Below are 21,190 nucleotides of genomic sequence, written 5' to 3'. Positions count from 1 at the left end.
TATGCTTCTGTTCATCATGCCCTTGACAAAAGGCAATCTCCTTTGCTCTACCGAATGACCCCAAATGAAGAACCCCCAGGCTCAGGGATTGTCAGACTACTCCTGAATTTCAGGTGGACTTGGATCGGGCTCATAGCTCCTGACTCTGACAATGGAGAAAGGTTTCTGAGCACCCTGGCATCTGCGCTTGCTAAGGATGTTGTCTGCCTTGCTTTCTCACAAACCATTTCACGAGACAATCTGTTTAAACCAGATGAGTACACAAAGCTCATGAAGAAGATTTCACTTTCCATGGACAGGAGAATCAATGTGTTTCTTTACTATGGGGATTCTCAGTCCAGCACTGAAGCTGCACTTGTACTTCACATAGTGGGTGAAACCCTGGAACCCATTACTGGGAAAGTTTGGATCACAATAGCTTTCTCATATGCCAGCTCCAACATGCTTCCCAAATTCCTTCAGTACAAACACATTAATGGATATTTTTCTTTGTTTATCCAGACCAAAAAGAGATCAACACACAAGGGTAATCTGCCGGTTTATGGCATCATTAGTGATTTCGATAAATTTTGGTTTCAACGCTATCATTGCTTATATTCAAAGCATGTGTTTTCTGTGAAAGGCCAGAAGCGATGCAGAGTGAAGGAGAACTTTTCAGGTTTCCCTCAGGACGTCCTTGAAAGGAGCCTGTTTCAGGACACCTACAGCATTTACAACACGGTCCGAGCTCTGGCCCATGCCTTAAATGCTGCGTACTCTTCTAGACCCAAGAGGGTGGTGATGGTGGGACAGAACAGGTTGGAAGATGAAAAAGTCCAACCATCACAGGTATTCATATTTATTCTCTAATGATCTGGATAGACATTGTTCCATTTTAAATGAAAATCAGTTCAATGACAGATTCATAGATCCATTTCCTTTAATTAACAGAAATTTACCAAGCATTAAAAAAGAGGAGATAAATAAGGTTATAAAATACTGTAGGTCAAAATCAATGATACAGAATTGATAGGCCCTTAGAAATACACAATCGCTTTGAGGTCCTCTCCCCTAGCATGGAAGACGAAGAGCAGACTCCATTTGAGGATCTCTCCCTCATTACAGTCGATCAGGTATATGAAGACGAGCAGCAAAGTCAGTCCTCAGGGAATGTGCAGGCGACCTTGGAACGGACAGCTCACGGAAGAACCCCGACCAAACCTAAGAGGAGGCGTGTAGTGGTGATAGGGGATTCCCTACTGAGGGGAACAGAAGCAGTGATCTGTGGGCCTGACAAGATGTCTCGGGAAGTGTGCTGTCTCCCCGGGGCTAAGATCCAAGATGTAACTGAACGACTGCAAGGAATCATAAAACCCACGGACAAATAGCCCTTCCTCTTGGTTCATGTGGGAACCAATGACACTGCAAGCAATAGCCTCCAGAAGATCAAAAGAGACTACGAGGCTCTCGGCAGGAAATTGAAGCAACTAAATGCACAAATTGTCATCTCATCTGTCCTCTCAGTTGAACAACGTGGCCCAGGGAGAGAGGGAAAAATAGTGGAAGTGAACAGCTGGCTTCGCAAATGGTGTAAACAGGAACGGTTTGGATTCTTAGATCACGGACTGCAGTTTCTTGAAGATGGACTTCTGGCAAGCAATGGGCTGCACCTCACAACGGTTGGGAGAAATGTTTTTGCCAAAAATCTCAGAAACCTCATCAGGAGGGCTTTAAACTGACTAATGTGGGGGAGGGAGACAGTGCTTCTGAAGGTAGGAATCTATCAATTGATGAAGATGATCATCCAAATGTCATAGACCAAATGGAGCAAACAGCACGCAGACCTAGTGGTGGGAGGAAAAAATCCTTAAATAAGAGACATGGGGGAATGATTAATGGACTTCAATGTCTGTACACTAATGCGCAAAGCATGGGAAATAAACAAGATGAGCTTGAGCGTGTCCAGAGGAGGGCAACCAAAATGGTCAAAGGCCTGGAAATGATGCCTTATAAGGAACGGCTAAGGGAGCTGGGCATGTTTAGCCTGGAGAAGAAGAGGTTAAGGGGTGATATGATAGCCATGTTCAAATATATAAAAGGATGTCACATAGAGGAGGGAGAAAGGTTGTTTTCTGCTGCTCCAGAGAAGTGGACACGGAGCAATAGTTCCAAACTACAAGAAAGAAGATTCCACCTAAACATTAGGAAGAACTACCTGACAGTAAGAGCTGTTTGACAGTGGAATTTGCTGCCAAGGAGTGTGGTGGAGTCTCCTTCTTTGGAGGTCTTTAAGCAGAGGCTTGACAACCATATGTCAGGAATGCTCTGATGGTGTTTCCTGCTTGGCAGGGGGTTGGATTCAATGGCCCTTGTGGTCTCTTCCAACTCTATGATTCTATGATTCTATGATTCAATAGTTACCTTGATCTGCTGGACTATGGACTGCTAGCACTAATCATGTGATCCTTTCAAAGAGGGGGAACTCCACCAAACCAAACTTCCCTTTCAATTAGGCTCTCACCCTGGTTGAGGGTCACAAGCCTGCCTCATGCAGTGCCTGGCCTGCAAGTCTGCAGCCTGTCTGGTAGCTGTCACAACTGCAGCCGCAGCCATAGCTTGGAGCAGGACTCTGAGAGGAGGTGACATTCCCTCCCCAACCCCAACACAGAGCCTCTTGGACGCAACCTATTTCTCAGGCTGCTCAGCTGAAGGAAAAACCTATTCTGAAAGACCTCAGGTATATTGGGAACTATTATTATTATTATTATTATTATTATTATTATTATTATTATTATTATTACTACTACTACTACTACTACTACTAATACCCCGCCCATCTGGCTGGGTTTCTCCAGCCACTCTGGGCGGCTTCCAACAAAGTATTAAAATACAGTAGTCTGTTAAACATTAAAAACTTCCCTAAAGAGGGCTGCCTTCAGATGTCTTCTAAAATTCTGGTAGTTTTTCTTCTCTTTGACATCTGGTGGGATGACATCTCTGCCTAGTTCCCAGTAACTTGGCTTCTCGCAGTGAGGGAACCGCCAGAAGGCCCTTGGCACTAGACCTCAGTGTCCGGGCAGAACGATGGGAGTGGAGATACTCCTTCAGATATACAGTGGTACCTCGGGTTAAGTACATAATTCGTCCTGGAGGTCTGTTCTTAACCTGAAACTGTTCTTAACCTGAAGCATCACTTTAGCTAATGGGGCCTCCTGCTGCTGCCGCGCCGCCCAAGCACGATTTCTGTTCTCATCCTGAAGCAAAGTTCTTAACCAGAAGCACTATTTCAGGATTAGCGGAGTCTGTACCCTGAAGCGAATGTAACCCGAAGCGTATGTAACCTGAGGTACCACTGTACTGGAAATAGAAAAGTGCTCCATGGCTACTATGTGCCTAGATAATATGTGAACCACCTGGGTGGAAACAGCCACCTTTCTTAAATGCTGCAATCTTCTCTGTCATTCCAGTTTCACCGTTTTCTGAGTGATTTTCAGTTCTACAATGCTTCTATGGGTGGAATATATTTAGATGAGAATGGGGACCTGACAGCTGATTTTGACCTGGTGAACATTGTGATGCTTGCCAATGACTCCCTTCACGTAGGGAAAGTTGGGAGTGTGGAGAGAGAGGGATCCGCAGGCGTAAAAGTCACCATTGATCAGGATGCCATCGTGTGGCCCCTTTGGTTTAATAAGGTGGGTTAAATCATTCAGATACATTTGACTATGATCCAAAAAAGAAAAAGAAAACAGAGGATATTGGGTTGAAAGGGATTTTAGTTTTGTAGGAAGAGTCATCCCTACTTCAAGTCCCAGGAGCATATTTATGAAAGTAATATTTTTTGCCTCAACTTCCATCACTTCACGCTTGTTTGCTTTGAATTACATTTGCCAATTTATTGCTCAACAACTCAAATTTGGAGAGGTTCTTTTGGAGGTCTTCACAATCTATTTTTGTTTAAAATTCCATTAAAATTTTAGTAAAGGTAAGGTTAGACCCAGTTTAATTCAGTCGAATCCAACTATGGGTTGTGGTGATCATCTCTGCTTTTAGGCCGAGGGAGCCGGCATTTGTCTGTAGACAGCTTTTCCAGGTCAGGTGGCCAGAATGACTAAACCGCTTTGGTGCAACAGCGTGACATGTGCCAGAGCGTACAAAAATGCTATTTACCTTCCCACAGCAACGATACCTATTTATCTACTGCAGAGGTGTGCTTTTGAACTGCTAGGTTGGCAGGAACTGGGACAGAGCAGCTAGAGCTCACCCCATGGTGTGGATTCAGACTGCCCACCTTCCCATTGGCAAGCCCAAGAGGCTCAGTGGTTTAGACCACAGCACCACCTACAGTTTATTATAATCATCAAATATGGCTGCCTGAATGCTCACCCCTATCTGTAGACAACTATGAAGAAGGTAAAAACCACAGGTCCAAGGACCAATCCTTGGGTAATGGGAATCCATTTTCTACTTCTCTGCATTTGGAGAACTGTCCACTCCACCAAAAACCACTCCACCAGACCTACTCCTTGCCACGGGCGGAAGATTCCTATTGGCTCCAGTATTTTTGCATAGGTAGACATACTACTAATTCCTGACCATCTTTCTTTATGGGCAGACTATCCCTCAATCCAGATGTGCTGAGAGCTGTCATATTGGGGATGTCAAGGTCATCCGGGAAGGAGAGCCACTTTGCTGCTTTGATTGTTCTCCCTGTGTAAAAGGGACAGTCTCCACTGTGGAAGGCAAGTGAGAGAAGGAATAGGGCAACTTTTGTAATCTTGTCCAAAACAGTATCATTTATTCCCCCCTCCCATAAAACCTTTACCCAAGGTTGGGATATCTGCTTTGCATGCAACAGATTGCCGATTCAAGTCATAGTATCTCCCACTGGGGCTGGGAATGTCCCTTGGTTGAGACTCTGGGTACTGAAATCACTCATCTTACTTTCAGATGCAGATGTCTGCACCAAATGTCCAGAAGATCAGCACTCAAACAAGGACCGAGATCAATGTGTTCCCAAGATTATCACTTTCCTGTCCTATGAAGACTATTTGGGGATTCTCTTGTCTTTTGTTACCTTGTTATTCTCCTTAATCACATGCTTGGTGTTAGGAATTTTCATTAAATACTCAGAAACTCCCATAGTCAAAGCCAACAACAGGGACCTTTCCTACACCCTCCTTGTATCCCTCTTGCTCTCCTTTTTGTCCTCCTTGCTCTTCATTGGCCGGCCAAGAAAAGCCACCTGTCTTCTCCAACAAATTGCATTTGTCCTCATCTTCTCAGTTGCTGTCTCTTCTTTGTTGGCCAAAACCATTACCGTTGTGCTGGCTTTTCTGGCCACAAAGCCAGGGAACAGGGTGAAGAAATGGCTGGGGAAGACTCTGGCCAACGCTGTCATCCTATCCTGTTCCAGTGTCCAAGTTCTCATCTGCACCACCTGGCTGAGTACCTCTCCCCCTTTCCCAGACTCAGACATGCACTCCCAGCCTACAGAGATTATCCTGCAATGTAATGTAGGGTCTGTGGCCATGTTTTACAGTGCCCTCGGCTACATGGGCTTCCTGGCTGCCATCTGCTTCATGGTGGCTTTCCTAGCCAGGAAGCTGCCTGGGGCCTTCAATGAGGCCAAGCTGATCACCTTCAGCATGCTGGTCTTCTGCAGTGTTTGGGTCTCCTTTGTGCCCACCTACCAGAGCACCAAGGGAAAATACATGGTAGCCGTGCAGGTCTTCTCTATGTTGGCCTCCAGTGCTGGGCTTCTGGGCTGCATCTTCCTCCCCAAGTGCTACATTATACTACTCAGGCCTGGTCTGAATACAAAGGAGCATCTGACGACAAAAAGCAAAGATGCCATCTGATTCTTTGTACATTCTTTTCCATTGTAGGGATCTGTGAACAGAAAGGCAATTACAAAATCCAGCCACTTGGCTTATGTGGTGATCCATCCTGGCTTTTTTTTAAAAATGATATTTATTAAGGTTTTTTTTTAAAAAAAAGGTTACATAGACAAGAAAAAAATATATTAGAGAAAATAAAAAATACAAAATACAAAAAATAAGGGACATTTAAAAACAAATCAATCTTTCCATGCCTTACATTTCATTTCCTTGTTTCCCTGACCTCCTCCCACCTCCCTTTTTTGTATTCCAGTTCAGTTAGTTAATTCAGCAATTTCTTTCCCTCTTTGTTTTTATCTTAATCCTTTAACTTAATATATTATAACTTTGGATTCTCACCTGTTAACAATCCATTTTTACATACACCTTTATAACATTGCTGCTAAAACCACTTAACTTCATTCTGACATCATTCTAACATTCATTAATTTTGCAGTATTTCTGTAAATAGTCTTTAAATTTCTTCCAATCTTCTACCACCGACTCCCTGGTCTCGGATTCTGCCAGTCATTTCCGCCAGTTCCATGTAGTCCATCACCTTCATCTGCCATTCTTCCAGAGTGGGTAGATCTTGTGTCTTCCAATACTTTGCAATAAGTATTCTTGCTGCTGTTGTGGCATACATAAAGAAAGTTCAGTCCTTCTTTGGCACCAATTGGCCGACCATGCCCAGGAGAAAGGCCTCTGGTTTCTTCAGGAAGGTATATTTATATACCTTTTTCATTTCGTTATAGATCATCTCCCAGAAAGCCTGATAGATTTTTGCAAGCTTGACTGGTGTCATCTACCACCTGTATATCATTTTCATAATATTCTCTCTTAAGGCATTACATGTCGTAAACTTTATACCTGTGGTCCATAACTGTTCCCAGTCAGCCATCATTATGTTATGTCCAACATCTTGTGCCCATTTAATCATAGCAGATTTCACCGTTTCATCCTGAGTATTCCATTTCAACAGCAAGTTATACATCTTTGACAAAATCTTGGTTTTGGGTTCTAACAGTTCTGTTTCCAATTTTGATTTTTCCACCTGGAAGCCAATTTTCTTGTCCAAATTGTATGCCTCCATTATCTGATAGTAATGAAGCCAATCTCGCACTTTATTTTTTATTTTTTCAAAACTTTGCAGTTTCAATCTATCTCCCTCTTGTTCCAGAATTTCCCAATATTTCGGCCATTTGGCCTCCATATTGAGCTTTTTCTGAGCCTTCACTTCCATCGGTGACAGCCACCTTGGGGTTTTATTTTCAAGTAGGTCCTTATATCTTATCCAGACATTAAACAATGCTTTCCTGACAATATGATTTTTAAATGCTTTATGTGCTTTGACCTTCTCATACCACAAGTATGCATGCCATCCAAATACATTATTAAAACCTTCTAAGTCCAAAATGTCTGTGTTTTCAAGAAGCAGCCATTCTTTCAGCCAGCAAAAAGCTGCTGATTCATAATAAAGTTTAAGGTCTAGCAGGGCAAATCCACCTCTTTCCTTTGCGTCCGTTAGTATTTTGAATTTTATTCTAGGCTTCTTGCCCTGCCAGACAAATCTAGAAATGTCTCTCTGCCACTTCTTGAAACAATCCATTTTATCCAAAATTTGCAGTGTTTGAAACAAAAACAACATTCTAGGCAATACATTCATTTTTATCGCAGCAATGCGGCCTAGCAGTGAAAGCCTCAAGTTTGGATCCATCCTGGCTTATGTGGTGATGTATCTTAAATAATTGTCATTCTAGGATCACATTTTGCCACATCAGTGAGATATTGTGAACATAGAATCATAGCATTATGGAAGTGCAGAGTTGGAAGGGACTCCAAGGGTCATCTAGTCCAACCCCTTGCAATGCAGAAATTTCAACTAACGCACCCAAGACAGATGCCCATCCAAACTCTGCTTAAGAACCTCCAAGGAAGGAAAGTCCACAACCTCCAAAGGGGGACCATTCCACTCTCAAACAGCTCTCACAGTCAGAAAGTTTTTCCTGATATTTAGTTGGAGTCTCCTTTCCCTTAACTTGAAGCCACTGGTTCGAGTCCTACCCTCCAGAGCAGGAGAAAACAGATTGGAATGTTTTCTTCCAGCTCTGCAGCTGCTGCCCAAGCTCCACAGTGATTCCAGAGAGGATTATTCCCCACATACCTATCATAATCATAGTGATTTATTCCTTGGCAAAACTCAAGCAAAGTACCCACTTTTGACACAGACATTTCAGAAATGAGAGCTTGAAATGCTTGCTGCATATGTAAAGACCTCATGTGCAGGCAGGGTTTTTGCCAGTGTGAAAGCTTCGTATCGTCCCTTTCCTCTCAATGTCACTGGGGCTTCAGTCTTGCTGGAGACTCTCAGTTTCTTGCTAAGTTGAGAGCAGTGACAACAGACGTAATGACAGGAGGCAGACCCAGAGTGAGGCTCTTATTGATGTTGCTGCTGCTGCTGCTGCTTCCCTGTGCAGCTTCTAAGATGCGGAAAGCAAAATGCCCATTGAACTTGAGAAGGGACAGTCCAGATGCAATGAATTATTACGAACCAGGAGACCACCTCATAAGCGGGGTCATATCTACATTACAAATTGTTCATATTGGACACCATTTCCTTGCCCCACCTTACATTTACATTATAAGGTACGCTGCATTTTCCCCATGCAATTTCTGCACAGCAGACAAAATTGTGATTAATGGGTAGGCATCTACATTGAACCTTGTTTAATACTATGATGCTCAGCTGTGATTGTCCAAGCCTGTAATGCTTATATGCCAGGGATAAGTTGTGCTTTCTAGATCTTGCCCATTGCAGACACAAAATGCATGTGCATTGATTCCCTCCCTTCTTTTTCCATCGGAAAGAAACAAATTGATGGTGAATCATGAAAAGCCAGAGATCATCTGCATCCCAACTTCTTAACTTGGGACATGTAAAGATGGCCTGATATGGACTCCTCTGAAAGGAACAGGAGTAAAACTATTAAATTGTCGCAATGTATTTATAAAGTTAACATATAATCACATTGAATTGAGTCTAGAAATCAACTGGTAGCCAGTACAGTTCACCTGCCCTGGGACCTTAGCGTGAAAGGTGGGTACTAAATAGGATAAGAACAGCAATAACAATTAGAAGCAGGAATCATATGACTTGTAAAGATCTCTATTTTACTCTTCCTTTTTTAAAAATAAGGAAACAAACTCTTATAACCTACCACTCCCCTTGAACTAGTGCTCCGTCCTTTTACAAACTTTTGCTCAATATATTTGAGAGTTGTATTCACTCCCTCTTTCCAGTACTCTAGTGCTCAAATATGCTTCTATCTCCCTTTGACTGGCAAGCAGCCATTCACCTTCCAACAAACTCACAAATGACTGATTATGTGATGTGGATGTTCTGTTTTGCTTCATTCTTGTGGCTGCAATTTCTTATAGGGTTAAGAAAGAAGGGACTTGACACTTTTCACTGAACGGAGACTGACATTCGGCTTCATGCTTTGTTGCAGGGCAGCAGATATGGTAGCATACTGGTATCTCCTGTCCTTCATGATTGCCATCCATGAGATTAATCAGGACCCCCGGATCTTACCCAACATCACCCTGGGCTATGACATCTATGACAATTATTTCGATGCAAGGATGACCTATGACACCACGCTAGATCTGCTCTCTCCTGGGAGGGCCAATGTCCCAAACTACCACTGCGGAAGAGAGAAGAAGCCCTTGGTTTTCATTGAAGGGGTCAACTCTGACACCTCACTCCAGATTTCAAATATGCTGGGAACCTACAAAATCCCCCAGGTATGAATACACTTGCTGGGAATCATATGAGGCACATAGCTGTCAACTTTTTCCTTTTTTTTAAGGAAAATTCCCTTATTCCGAATAGGATTCCTCACAATAAAAGGGTAAAGTTGACAGCTATGATGAGGCACGAGGGCTTTCGTGCTCATGCTGTGGTTGCTGGTTTCCTACAATCATCTGGCCGGCCACTGTGTGAACAGGATGCTGGGCTAGATGAGTCGTTGGCCTGATCCAGGAGCCTCTTCTTATGTTGAAGGATTTGTCCTGCTGGGTGAAGATTTTTTCCAGAAAGAGAGTCACCATCAGAGCAGTCTAAGGGGGGAACAAACCTTTCGGAAATACAAAGACATCTCAGAAGCTACAACAGGAGGTTCACAGGAGCTGCTAAGTACTTTACACTTACAAAGGGGAAACAGGCTTTTTTTCCAGCCGGCACCTTCTAAGAGGAAAAGAAAGGTGTTCATGCTGAGTTCCCGCACCTCTTTTTAAAAAAATAAATGAATAGGAAAACAGCAATTTACACGGGGCAGGAATCGTATCTTGGTGGTTCAGAAATGCAGCCTCTAGAAGCCATCTCAGGGATGGCTTTACACGAGCCTATTTTTGTAACCTGCTCTGGGACTTTAAGATGGAGGATAAATAAATATTGGGCAGAAAAACTAAACTCATGTGAAACTAACACTCAAGTGAGCTAACACTCAATCAGTGGCGTAGCAAGGTCAGATGGTACCCGGTGCGGACATGTTTTTGTCCCGTCCCCCCCATTGAAATTATTAAAAGAAGCAAAAATAAGATACACTTGCAAATGTTATTTTCTGGTTTATTTACTTAACCTTGTGAGCATAAGTACTTAAATCTTTATTTTCCTAACTTTCCTAGGGGCCTCTATCTAGGCACCTTCTGTCCCTCCCCTTGCTCAGTGGATGCCATCTTTGCATCCAGGGGCGTTCAGGTAGGGCAGCGTCGGACTCCTCATTGGTCCTTGAAGGTGTGTGGGTGGGACTTCCGGGGTGGCGCCATCGGTAATGGCTGCTTCCCTCTGATTTGGAGGGACAGAGCTCCGCGGAAACTGGGTCTTTACTGCTACGGCGCAGCGGGGACCCCTCAAAAATCACAGGTGGGGGAAGCCTGTGAACTTGGGACTCAGCGGGCACTGTTTGCGCCCCCCCAATTGCAAAAGGAGCTTGGCAACGGGCTCCCGAGCGGAGTGGGGGTGGTGTGGTGCAGTGAGCCGATTGCTTCTTCTGTGGAGCGAAGCCGCGAAGCTGTTACCAGAGAGCGCTGCCTTTTTTCTGGGACAATTGGCTTTTGAAAACAACTACCCGTGAGTAGGATTGAAACAGATTCAAAGAAAGACATTTAATTTGGTACTGAGCGGGGAAGGTACAACCAGGAAGTCTGCTTTCCCTGCGTTGTAAATAGATCAAAGCAAAGAGACTCTAAAGCGGAAACATAGAAAGTTGCTTGGAAAAAAGAGCTGATCTTAACATCTGAAAGTGGTTCTCCCCCTCCGGATTGCAGGAGAGGAGGGGGGAAAAAGACTGAGCTGAATATACCTGCAAAAAAAGAAGGGGAAAAGGAAGTAATAATTCATTGTTTAAAATCTGGAACGGACTGCCTTGAGATAAGGGTCGCATAGCAGAAAGTTTTGACAGCTAACTCTGTAAAAGGGATACAGTGTTTCTGGACTTCTTCTGGCTTGAAAGTAACTGTTTAAATGCACTGAGACTGTTGTTTTTAAAGTGAATTGGGAGCTTACAAAGATAATTTTTGTTCTCAAAAGTTGCAAGTTCTGGTTGTTACTCTGTCCCCCTAGAGGAAGCTGGACATTGCTACAATAACAACGGGCTCAAAGGAAAATTCCATTTCATTTTATACCAAAACAATTGTTGTACTGTGGGAGTGACCTTGAATTTCTATGAGACTGTTATGGCAGATGGGAAAGGGAAGATAGAGTCGTCGCAGGAAAAACCCACTACTACTAGGTCTGGCAGACAATTCCGGGCAGATACTGCGCAGCGAAGGTTTTCGACATCTGGTGCATCTGGAACATTGGGGTCACACTCCCACAGGCTAAACCAAAAGTTATGTTGTCGGAAGAAGTTTTGGCACAGGCACTTGCTAAAATTAATGAATCTTTGGAAAGTTTAAGCAAACAGGTAGCTGACACAAACAGACAATTAAATGAGACAAATAAACAAGTAGCTGAGACAAATAAACAAGTTGTGGAAGCATCAAGCAAAATTGATTTAAATACTACAAGTATTAATAATTTGGGGCAGAAGGTGAACACAAATACAGAGACCATCGAAAAAAGAATGGAAGAATGGCAGATGAAGGTGATTGACTACATGGAATTGGCAGAAATGACTGGCAGAATCCGAGACCAGGGAGAAGAGTCGGTGAAAGAAGACTGGAAGAAATTCAAAGACTACTTACAGAAACATTGTAAAATTAATGAATGTTAGAAGGATGTTGGATAGAAACTAAGCGGTTTCCAGCTGTAATGCTTTAAGAGATATGAAAAAAAAGAGGTTTCACAAATGGGTAAAAGTTTTATGGTAAGGATTTGCTGAACTAACAAATCGAACTGGAATACAAAGAAGGGAGGTATGAGGAGGTCCGAGGAAATAAGTGTATGGAAGTTATGTTATTGAAAATTAATGTGTGTTTTTAACTGTTTTTTATTTTGTATGTTTATTTTTCTTTTTTCTTGTTATATCTTAATAACTTTTAATAAATATCTTTTTAAAAAAAATGAAGGTGTGTGGGTGGCAGGGGGTGGGCAAGCATAAGCTAGGAAACATCTGGCTTGGAGAGCCGCCTTCTCCCCCCAGGAATTGCTGGTCGCTGCAAGAGCAGAAGCGGCGGCGGCAGCAGAGTCTCTTAGGTGCTGTAAATATGGTTGGGTGAACTTTGGTAGTCCTGTTGCCCCACGCTCCCGGGTGGGGGAGGCAGTCCACCCCCACTGCCCCCCTTTCTCTGCCAGTGTGGAAGGGACCCAGGGGGTCATCTAGTCCAACCCCCGGCAATGCAGGAATCTCAACTAAAGCATCCATGACAGATGACCATCCAACCCCTGCTTAAAAACACCCAAGGAAAGAGAGTCCATCACCTCCCAAAGATGTCTGTTCCACTGTTGAACAGCTTTCTGGACATATGAAGTCCCTCTGCTCTGACCCAACCACCCAAATCTCTGACTCATTCTCTGAAAATCACTGGTTTAAGTAGCTTCTCTACCTATATCAGCAGTAGCCTATGTGGTCCCCTCCCAGTATTGCTGCACTACAACTCCCATTGGCTCATGGGAGTTGTGCTCCCATTGGCTCATGGGAGTTGGAGTTGAATATCATCTGGAGGGCATCACTTTGGGAACCCCTGGCCTATGTGGTAAAGGAATGTTTCCTCTCAAAGAGCAAACAGCTTTGTGAGATGGGTGGGGATTTTAAATCTGGAAAACAGTATAGGAAAAATGGGACAGATTCCCACACTACTAGTCACTAGTTGAGTATTGCCCTAAAACTTCTTAATCCCAGAACAGCCCCAACTGTCAGATGGCAAGGGTGACTGCTCACGAGTAACCAGGCAGGACTCAGACCTGTCTTTTACAGGTTTTCTTTAGATGCAAACTTTTTACACTGCAGAACCCCAAAGTTCATGTCTGCTTCAATCGCTAGCAGAATCCGGGAGTGCCTGTTTCCTGGACCTTCTCCAGCATAAAAGCCTCGTTACGCCCAGCCTCTTCCTCCCCTCTTTGCGCCTTAGACTTCTGCGCAGGGACAGAGGGTGCGTGCTTCCCTCCTGGCTGGCTTTGCCAGGAGTGGTGCTGAGGCTCCCACCAGAATCCTCTGGTCCTTTCACCTCTTCCCCACTGGAGGTGGGGTTTTCCTCATCACCAGAAGAGGAACTGCTTCGCAATATTTTCAGAGGCTCCCTGTAACACAACTGCCCCTCTGTTTCCCGCCCCTGTTCTGATGGCACTTCCCTGACACCAACAGAAGCCATCTCTCTTAAAACAGATTCTGCTGTTTTTCATTACTTGTTCTTATGAATGTGGGTTGTTGCTGTTCTAATTGTGCAACTTTAAAAGGACAGCAGATAAGATCTAGGGTCTAAATCTAGCAATGTTGCTCCATGTTTTCTTAAAGAGTTGTGGAGGAAGCAGGACATCACACCACAATTTCCAGTTGACCAATAAAACCCTTTATATCTTCCTGTACTTCCTAGGTCAGTTATGCTTCTGTTCATCATGCCCTTGACAAAAGGCAATCTCCTTTGCTCTACCGAATGACCCCAAATGAAGATCCCCCAGTCTCAGGGATTGTCAGGCTACTCCTACATTTCAGGTGGACTTGGATTGGGCTCATAGCTCCTGACTCTGACAATGGAGAAAGGTTTCTGAGCACCCTGGCACCTGCGCTTGCTAAGGATGGTGTCTGCCTTGCTTTCTCACAAACAATTTCACGAGACAATCTGCTTAAACCAGATGAGTACACAAAGCTCATGAAGAAGATTTCACTTTCCATGGACAGGAGAATCAATGTGTTTCTTTACTATGGGGACTCTCAGTCCCCCTTCGAAGCTGCAAATACAATAGAAACAGTGAGTGAAACCCTGGAACCCATTACTGGGAAAGTTTGGATCACAATAGCTTTCTCATATGTCAGCTCCAACATGTCTCCCAAAAGACTTGAGAACAAGCACATTCATGGATATCTATCTTTATTTATCCAGACCAAAAAAAGATCAAAACATGATGATAATCTGCCAGTTTCCTCCGCCTACATTAATTACCATCCATTTTGGCCTTGGGGCTATAATTGCTCATATTCAAAGCATGTGTTTTCTGTGAAAGGCCAGAAGCGATGCAAAGTGAAGGAGAACCTTTCAGGGTTCTCTCAGGACGTCCTTGAAAGGAGCCTGTTTCAGGACACCTACAGCATTTACAACACGGTCCGAGCTCTGGCCCATGCCTTAAATGCTGCGTACTCTTCTAGACCCAAGAGGGTGGTGATGATGGGTCAGAACAGGTTGGAAGATGAAAACGTCCAAGCATCACAGGTATTCATTTTCCTTCTCTAATTATCTGGATGGATTTTGTTCCATTTTAAATAACGGCCGGTTCAATGACAGATTTGTAGGTCCATTACCTTTAATTGACAGAAATTAACCAAGCATTTAAAAAAGGAGATAAATGAGGTTATAAAATACTGTACATCAAAATGATTAAAAAAATAAAAGAATTGTCCAGTAGCACCTTAGAGACCAACTAGGTTTGTTCTTGACATGAGCTTTGTGTGCATGCACATGGTATCTGAAGAAGTGTCCATGCACACAAAGCTCATACCTACCAAGAACAAACTTAGTTGGTCTCTAAGGTGCTACTAGAGAATATTAAAAATTATGTGTGTGTGTGTGTGTGTGTGTGTGTGTGTGTATCTACTACGCCAGACCAACACAGCAACCTACCTGAGTCAAAATGATTGATACAGAATTAATAGACCCTTCAATAGTTACCTTGATCTGCAAGACTATGGACTGCTAGCAATGATCATGTGTCCCTTTCAAAGAGAAGACCAAAGATTCCTTAAAAGGAAATGACATTTGTCAGAGTTGCTCCCCGATCCTAGCTCACAGAGGATCACGCTAGCCAGCGATCATTAAGTAAAAGTCTTTATTGAGTTACAGTTTCCATTCTCAAGCTGCTGCGTGCAACTCTACGTCTTATGGTTAGATCGGCGAAGCTCCGTCTGAGTCTCCGCCCCTTGTGCACCAACTTAATATCCTAGCCCTGCTCCACCTTTTCCGCCTGACTGTTCTCCTCTGGGTCCCTCTGCCCCCCGGGGTCTCTTCCCTCCGGGATTCCTCTGACGCCGACCCCCCGGACCCTCCTGTCTCCTTGCTTTAGGACCTGGCTCCCTCTCCGGGCTGCCTACTGCGTCACTTTCCTGTGCATTTGAACTTGGCGCGCGCGCCCAACCTTCCACCTTCCGTCTGACCGTTTCTTCGCTCCCCGATGGAGGTGTGGCCACTCCTGACTCGTGCCCTCCCTCCTGTTGTGAGCTGCCAGCGCTTGATCCCTGGCGCCCTTCCTCTTCCCTGCTCTCTGGCGGTGACGCTGGTCCCGATTTCCAACTGCTCCCCTCCGAGTCCCCTCTGGCTCTATCTTCCTGGGGTGTCCCCCTAGGCTCCCCCCTCGCCCTGGCCTCTGGTGCTCCTTTCTGTGAATCTTCTGATTCACTGGAAAGACTCGGAGATCTCGGGTCGTCGTCATCACTCATCTTTTCTTCTGCCTCCTCCCCCTCGCTCTCTGTTTCCTCCCTTGCCCTTGCCTCTGCTCCTGAACCCCTGACATCCATCCCCCCTCGAAGCCCCCTCTTCCCCCCTCCCCTCCTTCCGGTGCGGGAGCTGGGTGCTGCTGAGTCAGGGGGACGAATGTCGGATACAGTTCGCTTCCCGTGGCGGGCCTCCATCTGAAGTCTTCCGGTTCTTCCTCCCTGCTCTCGTCGACGACGGTCACCTCCGCTTCCATCTCTGTGCCGCCGTGCTCGAAACCCGGGTCGTCCCCGAAAACGTCCATGTCCGTCTCTCCCTCGCTTCCTTCTGGAGACGTTGCTCGTCCTGGACCCTCCAGCCACTTTCTGCGGAACTGCTCCTCTGGTCGATCATCCCACCAATACGAGGGTTCTGAAGCAGATCCCGAGGGTGACCCCTCCGGGGAACGGGCGTCTCGTGTCGGTTCCTCGTCCGAGTCGAACCCCCGGAACGTGCTGGCTGAAAGCGTGGGCGTGAAAAGCCAGTCGTCGAAAAAGTCTGCTGGCATTGGCCTATGTGGGAAGAGGGCATGAAACTCTTCCTTGAGCAGAGGTTCGTCTAAAGCGTAGCCCGGCACCCAGCTGTTGGCACTGGCTGGGGTGCCCTCCTTGGCAAGAAGGTATTCTACCCCCTCTTCCCCCCATCTGGAGTCCAAAATCTCCGTGACTTCGTTGATGCGCTCCTCCTGTGCCACTCCCGCTTGCCCGGTTCTCTCTCTGAACGGACTCGGTGCCGTTCCTGGTTCCTGAAACTTGTGCGGTGCCTTGTAGGGAGTGAGCACCGATCTGTGGAACACCGGATGCATCCTGGAACCCTCCGGAAGCACCAGCCTGAAAGCCACCGGGTTGACCTGCTCTTCGACTTGGTAGGGCCCCAGTTGCTTATGCCCTAGTTTCTTCTTCGCCAACGACCTGGCCGGCACTGCGTGGGCTGCTAACCAGACCCAGTCTCCCACATGGATCTCTTCGCCAACCCTTCTGTGTTTGTCCGCTTGTACCTTGTATGCGTGTTTGGCCAGCTCCAGGTGCCGCCGCAGCTGATCGTGGACCTCCTGCAACTCCGACGCGAACGCATCTGCTGTCTGCGGCTCCCCCTCCCCCATTCTTTCCAGTCCCGGGAAGGTTCTGGGGTGCCTCCCGTTGTTGGCGAAGAACGGCGTGACCCCCGTGGACACGTGCTTCGTGTTGTTGTAGGCGAACTCGGCGAGAGGCAGGTAATCCACCCACGTCGCAGGCTGTTGATTCGCATAACATCTCAGGTACTGCTGCATGATGGCATTGACCCGCTCCGCTTGCCCGTTGGTCTGCGGGTGTCTAGCCGACGCCAGGTTGATCTTGACGTTCAGGAAGCCCATCAGCTTCTGCCAGAAATTCGAGATGAACTGTCGCCCTCGGTCGGACAGAATAGACCGCGGCAGACCGTGAACCTTGAACACGTGGTCTATGAACAGTTTGGCAGTTTGTTCCGCCGTGGCCACCTTAGCACACGGAATGAAATGTGCCATCTTGGAGAACAAGTCCACCACCACCAGCACGGCCGTCTTGCCCCTCGAGCTGGGCAGATCCGTGACAAAGTCCAGGGCCACTCTCTCCCATGGTTCGACCGGAGTTTGCAGCGGTTCCAACAGTCCGGCCGGCGGTCTGTGCACTGGTTTGGCCCTCTGGCAGGTGTCACACCTCGCCACGTAGTCCGCGACTTCCCCTCTCATTCCGGGCCACCAGAAGTCTCTGGCGACTAATTCCACCGTCTTCTCCTTGCCAAAGTGCCCGGCAGTGGGCGCGTCGTGCAGCTGCTGCAGTACCTTGGCGCGAAGTTCGTCTCCCGGCACGTAGATGGCCCCTTTACGGATGAGCAATCCATCTCGCAGCTGGAACTCTTCGGTCGCTGCCGTGCCCCTTTGCACCTCTGCCATCTTTGCTTGCGCGAAGGAGTCATCCTGCAACGCTCGTCGCACCCCTCCAGGTCAACTGTTGCCGCAGCGCACGCCCACACTGTTGGTGTGAAGATGTGCATGGCGGCCGCTGGCGTTGCTTCCTCCAGATACTGTGGCTTACGGGAGAGAGCATCCGCCATGATGTTGGTGTCCCCCGGGACATACTCTATTCGGAAGTCGAAGTTCGCAAAGAACTCAGCCCAACGTATCTGCCTCTGGTTCAGGAACTGTGCCGTGCGCCAGTGCTCCAGATTCTTGTGGTCCGTGCAGACCTGCACCGTGTGCTTGGCGCCGATCAGGAAGTGCCTCCACGCTTTGAACGCTGCATGAATGGCCAGCAACTCCCTGTCCCAGATGGTGTAGTTCTGTTCGGACTTGCTGAGCTTCCTGGAGTAAAACGCTCCCGGCCGCCAAACCCCCTGCGGGTCTTTCTGCAGCAGGACTGCTCCCACGGCTCTGTCCGAAGCGTCTGTCTCCACCCTCATTGGCCTGCTGGGGTCGACATGCAGCAGCTGCTCTTCCGACGCGAAGAGACGCTTGAGTGCCTGAAAGGACTGCTCCGCCTGCTCTGTCCAGATGAACTTCTTTTTCTTGGAGCTGAGCGTGTCCGTGATGGCCGCTGTCTGCATAGCGAAGCCTTTGATAAACTTGCGATAGAAGTTCGCGAAGCCGACAAACCGTTGGACCTCCTTCCGGTTGCGTGGGCTTTTCCAATCCAACACCGCTCGAACCTTGGCGCTGTCCATGGCGAGCCCCTTGTCAGACAACTTGTAGCCCAGAAAATCCACCTCCGTCACGTCGAATTGGCACTTCTCCAGCTTGGCGTAAAGCCTATGCTGCTGTAGCCTGCTCAGCACCTCCTTGACGTGTCTGTCATGCTCCTGCTGCGATTCCGAAAAGATCAGGATGTCATCCAAGAAACAGACGCACGTCTTGTAGAGGAGCCCCGCCAACACGTGATGCATGAACGCTTGAAAAACGTGGGAGCCATTTTGCAATCCAAAAGGCATAACTCTATATTCGTAGGTGCCCAGGGGCGTGAACATGGCTGTCTTCCACTCATCTCCTTCCCGCATGCGAATGAGGTTGTATGCCCCTCGCAGGTTTAACTTGGTGAACACGCTGCCCTTCCGTACCTTTGCGAGGAGGTCGTCGATTCGGGGCATGGGGAAGTCCGATGGCTTGGTCACACTGTTTAAGATGCGATAGTCCACTACAAGTCTTTTTTGGGGCGTGTCCCGCTTCTTAACAAAGAATACAGGACTGCCCCCCGCTGCCTTGGACTCCCGGATGAAACCACGCTCCAAATTATGATCTATGAACTCCTTGAGTTCCTGCAGTTCGTCCTCAGACATGGAATACAGCTTCCCTTTGGGCAGCGCCGCCCCCGGCAGCAGGTCAATTTTGCAGTCATATGGTCTGTGGGGGGGTAGCCTGTCTGCCTCCTTCTCGCAGAAAACCTCCAAAAATTCTGCGTACTTGTGGGGAACCGCTTGCAGCGTGCCTAGCTGCAGCTGTGACTCCTCTTCCTCTCCTTCCTGCCGGGGCAGGAAGAGCCGAAGGTCAGCTGCCTCTGGTACCAAGCTAGCGTTGGGCTGTGCTTGTCCAGCCAACTCATGCCCAATACAATGGGCGTGTCCGATAGTTGAGTGACGTTGAAGCTGATGATTTCCCTGTGATTCCCAAGTCGCATCACCATTGGTGGCGTCTGCTTCACCACTTGCCCCCCTAGCAGCTCCCTGCCATCCACCGTGACAACCTGCAGGGGCAGCGTGGCCGGCAGCAACTGTATAGCGTGCTGGTCGACAAAGTCTTGCCCTATAAAGTCCGCATTGCTTCCAGAGTCAATGGTGATTGGCACGTCCATGGTGATTCCATTGGGCAGCTGGAGCGATGCGGTGAGCCTCACTACTGGTTTGGGCGGGAGGGGGTCCATGGGCTGTAAAATCTCTGGGGACTGCTTCACTGACACGTCTGGCTGGGCCCCAGTGCCTCTTCCTCCAGCCAGACTCCGTCGTTTCCCTGCTGTGGTTCTCCTTGCTGCGTTGCTGCAGTTACCATTGCTGAGGCTGCAGTGTGCTTGTGGAGCCTCCAAGGACACTCTTTCGCCATATGCCCTGGCTCCTCGCAGATGTAACACTTCCTGTTCCCTCTAGGAGGTTTCGCTTTCACTGTTGCCGGTGCTAGGGCTCTGGCTGCTGACTGAGCCCTTGCACTTCCAACCTCCATAGGTTCCGCCCCTCCTCCTGGCGGAGGCGTGGATTGCGCACGCGCTGCTTCTCTGGGAAGGAAGGAGGAGCCCCTGGCTGGTTCGCGCCCTCCACGCCCTTCGTCCCTGCTCCACGGACGTTCTTCCAGCCGCACCCCCACCGCCAGCGCTCTCTGAACGATCTCCTGCGTGGTCCGGGGTCTCTCCCCCCTCGCAATTTCATCTTTAACCGAGCCGTGCAATCCCTCCCAAAACAGGTCTCTTACAGGAGCCGAATCTCTGTCCCATTCCAGGGCACTGACCGAAGCGAAAAAGCGGGCATGGTACTGCCTTACGCTGGCCCTCCCTTGCTTCAGTCCATGTATCTGCTGCCGAGCAAGATCCACGTCAATGCTTGATAAAAAGCACCCATCCATCGCTTTAATAAAGGCATCCGCATTTTGGAGCGCCGGATCCTTATCCCTCCACAAATTGTGCAGCCATGCTTTAGCATCTCCATGCAAATGGGACATGATGAATCCCACTTTCTCTTGCTCATCTCTAAAGTCTTTATTCAGCAGTTGCAGTGCACACATTACATCTGCTCTAAAGTTGGGGTACTGTTGCAGATTCCCATCGAAGTGAGAGACCAGACCGCCTGTTCGTCTCCCCAACCCAATCCCCTTCGGTTCGGGTGTCAGTTGCCCTTGCTTCGTAAGCACTTCCAACCTGACCTGGAGATCCCTGTAGGCGGCAGCTGCGTCCTCCTCTCTCTTCCTGGATGCAAGAGCCTCGGCATTCAGTCGTGACACTGCTTCTCTGAGTTCCGCTATCTGCTGTTCAGCCGTCATGTTGTCTGCCGTTCGTGAGCTCGCTAGTAGGCACCCGCTTTCTCTCCTCTCCGTGAGGCCGTAGATGCCCACAACAGAAGAGACGGAGCTTACTGTCAGAGTTGCTCCCCGATCCTAGCTCACAGAGGATCACGCTAGCCAGCGATCATTAAGTAAAAGTCTTTATTGAGTTACAGTTTCCATTCTCAAGCTGCTGCGTGCAACTCTACATCTTATGGTTAGATCGGCGAAGCTCCGT

At 47.5% G+C, this 21,190-nt stretch overlaps 1 protein-coding gene across 2 annotated transcripts; it reads left to right on the top strand.

Moving 5' to 3' along the window:
* The first annotated feature begins 397 nt into the window (after positions 1-397).
* On the top strand, positions 398-14,085 carry LOC310701909 (extracellular calcium-sensing receptor-like). Of its 2 annotated transcripts, none has more exons than XM_083493420.1 (5): positions 398-828; positions 3,447-3,674; positions 4,595-4,721; positions 9,368-9,662; positions 13,893-14,085. In XM_083493420.1, the coding sequence occupies exons 1-4, from the start codon at positions 442-444 to the stop codon at positions 9,382-9,384; spliced, it is 759 nt and encodes a 252-aa protein (XP_083349546.1). In that variant the 5' UTR covers positions 398-441; the 3' UTR covers positions 9,385-9,662; positions 13,893-14,085. The 2 variants fall into 2 exon arrangements, with proteins under 2 accessions (XP_083349546.1, XP_083349547.1); XM_083493421.1 differs by lacking the exon at positions 13,893-14,085 and adding an exon at positions 10,545-10,616.
* The last annotated feature ends 7,105 nt before the right edge of the window (positions 14,086-21,190 follow it).

This window comes from Podarcis liolepis (assembly GCF_965112155.1).
Source record: "Podarcis liolepis genome assembly, chromosome: 2".
Classification (NCBI taxonomy): Eukaryota; Metazoa; Chordata; class Lepidosauria; order Squamata; family Lacertidae; genus Podarcis; species Podarcis liolepis.
Note: the sequence above shows the minus strand (reverse complement) of the source record. Positions and strands in the feature narration are given on the sequence as shown.

Coding starts and splice junctions, on each gene's coding strand:
- LOC310701909 (XM_083493420.1), top strand. CDS start 442: ATGCTTCCCAAATTCCTTCAGTACAAACACATTAATGGATATTTTTCT. Junction 829..3,446: donor AAAAAGTCCAACCATCACAG/GTATTCATATTT, acceptor CTGTCATTCCAG/TTTCACCGTTTTCTGAGTGA. Junction 3,675..4,594: donor GGCCCCTTTGGTTTAATAAG/GTGGGTTAAATC, acceptor CTTTATGGGCAG/ACTATCCCTCAATCCAGATG.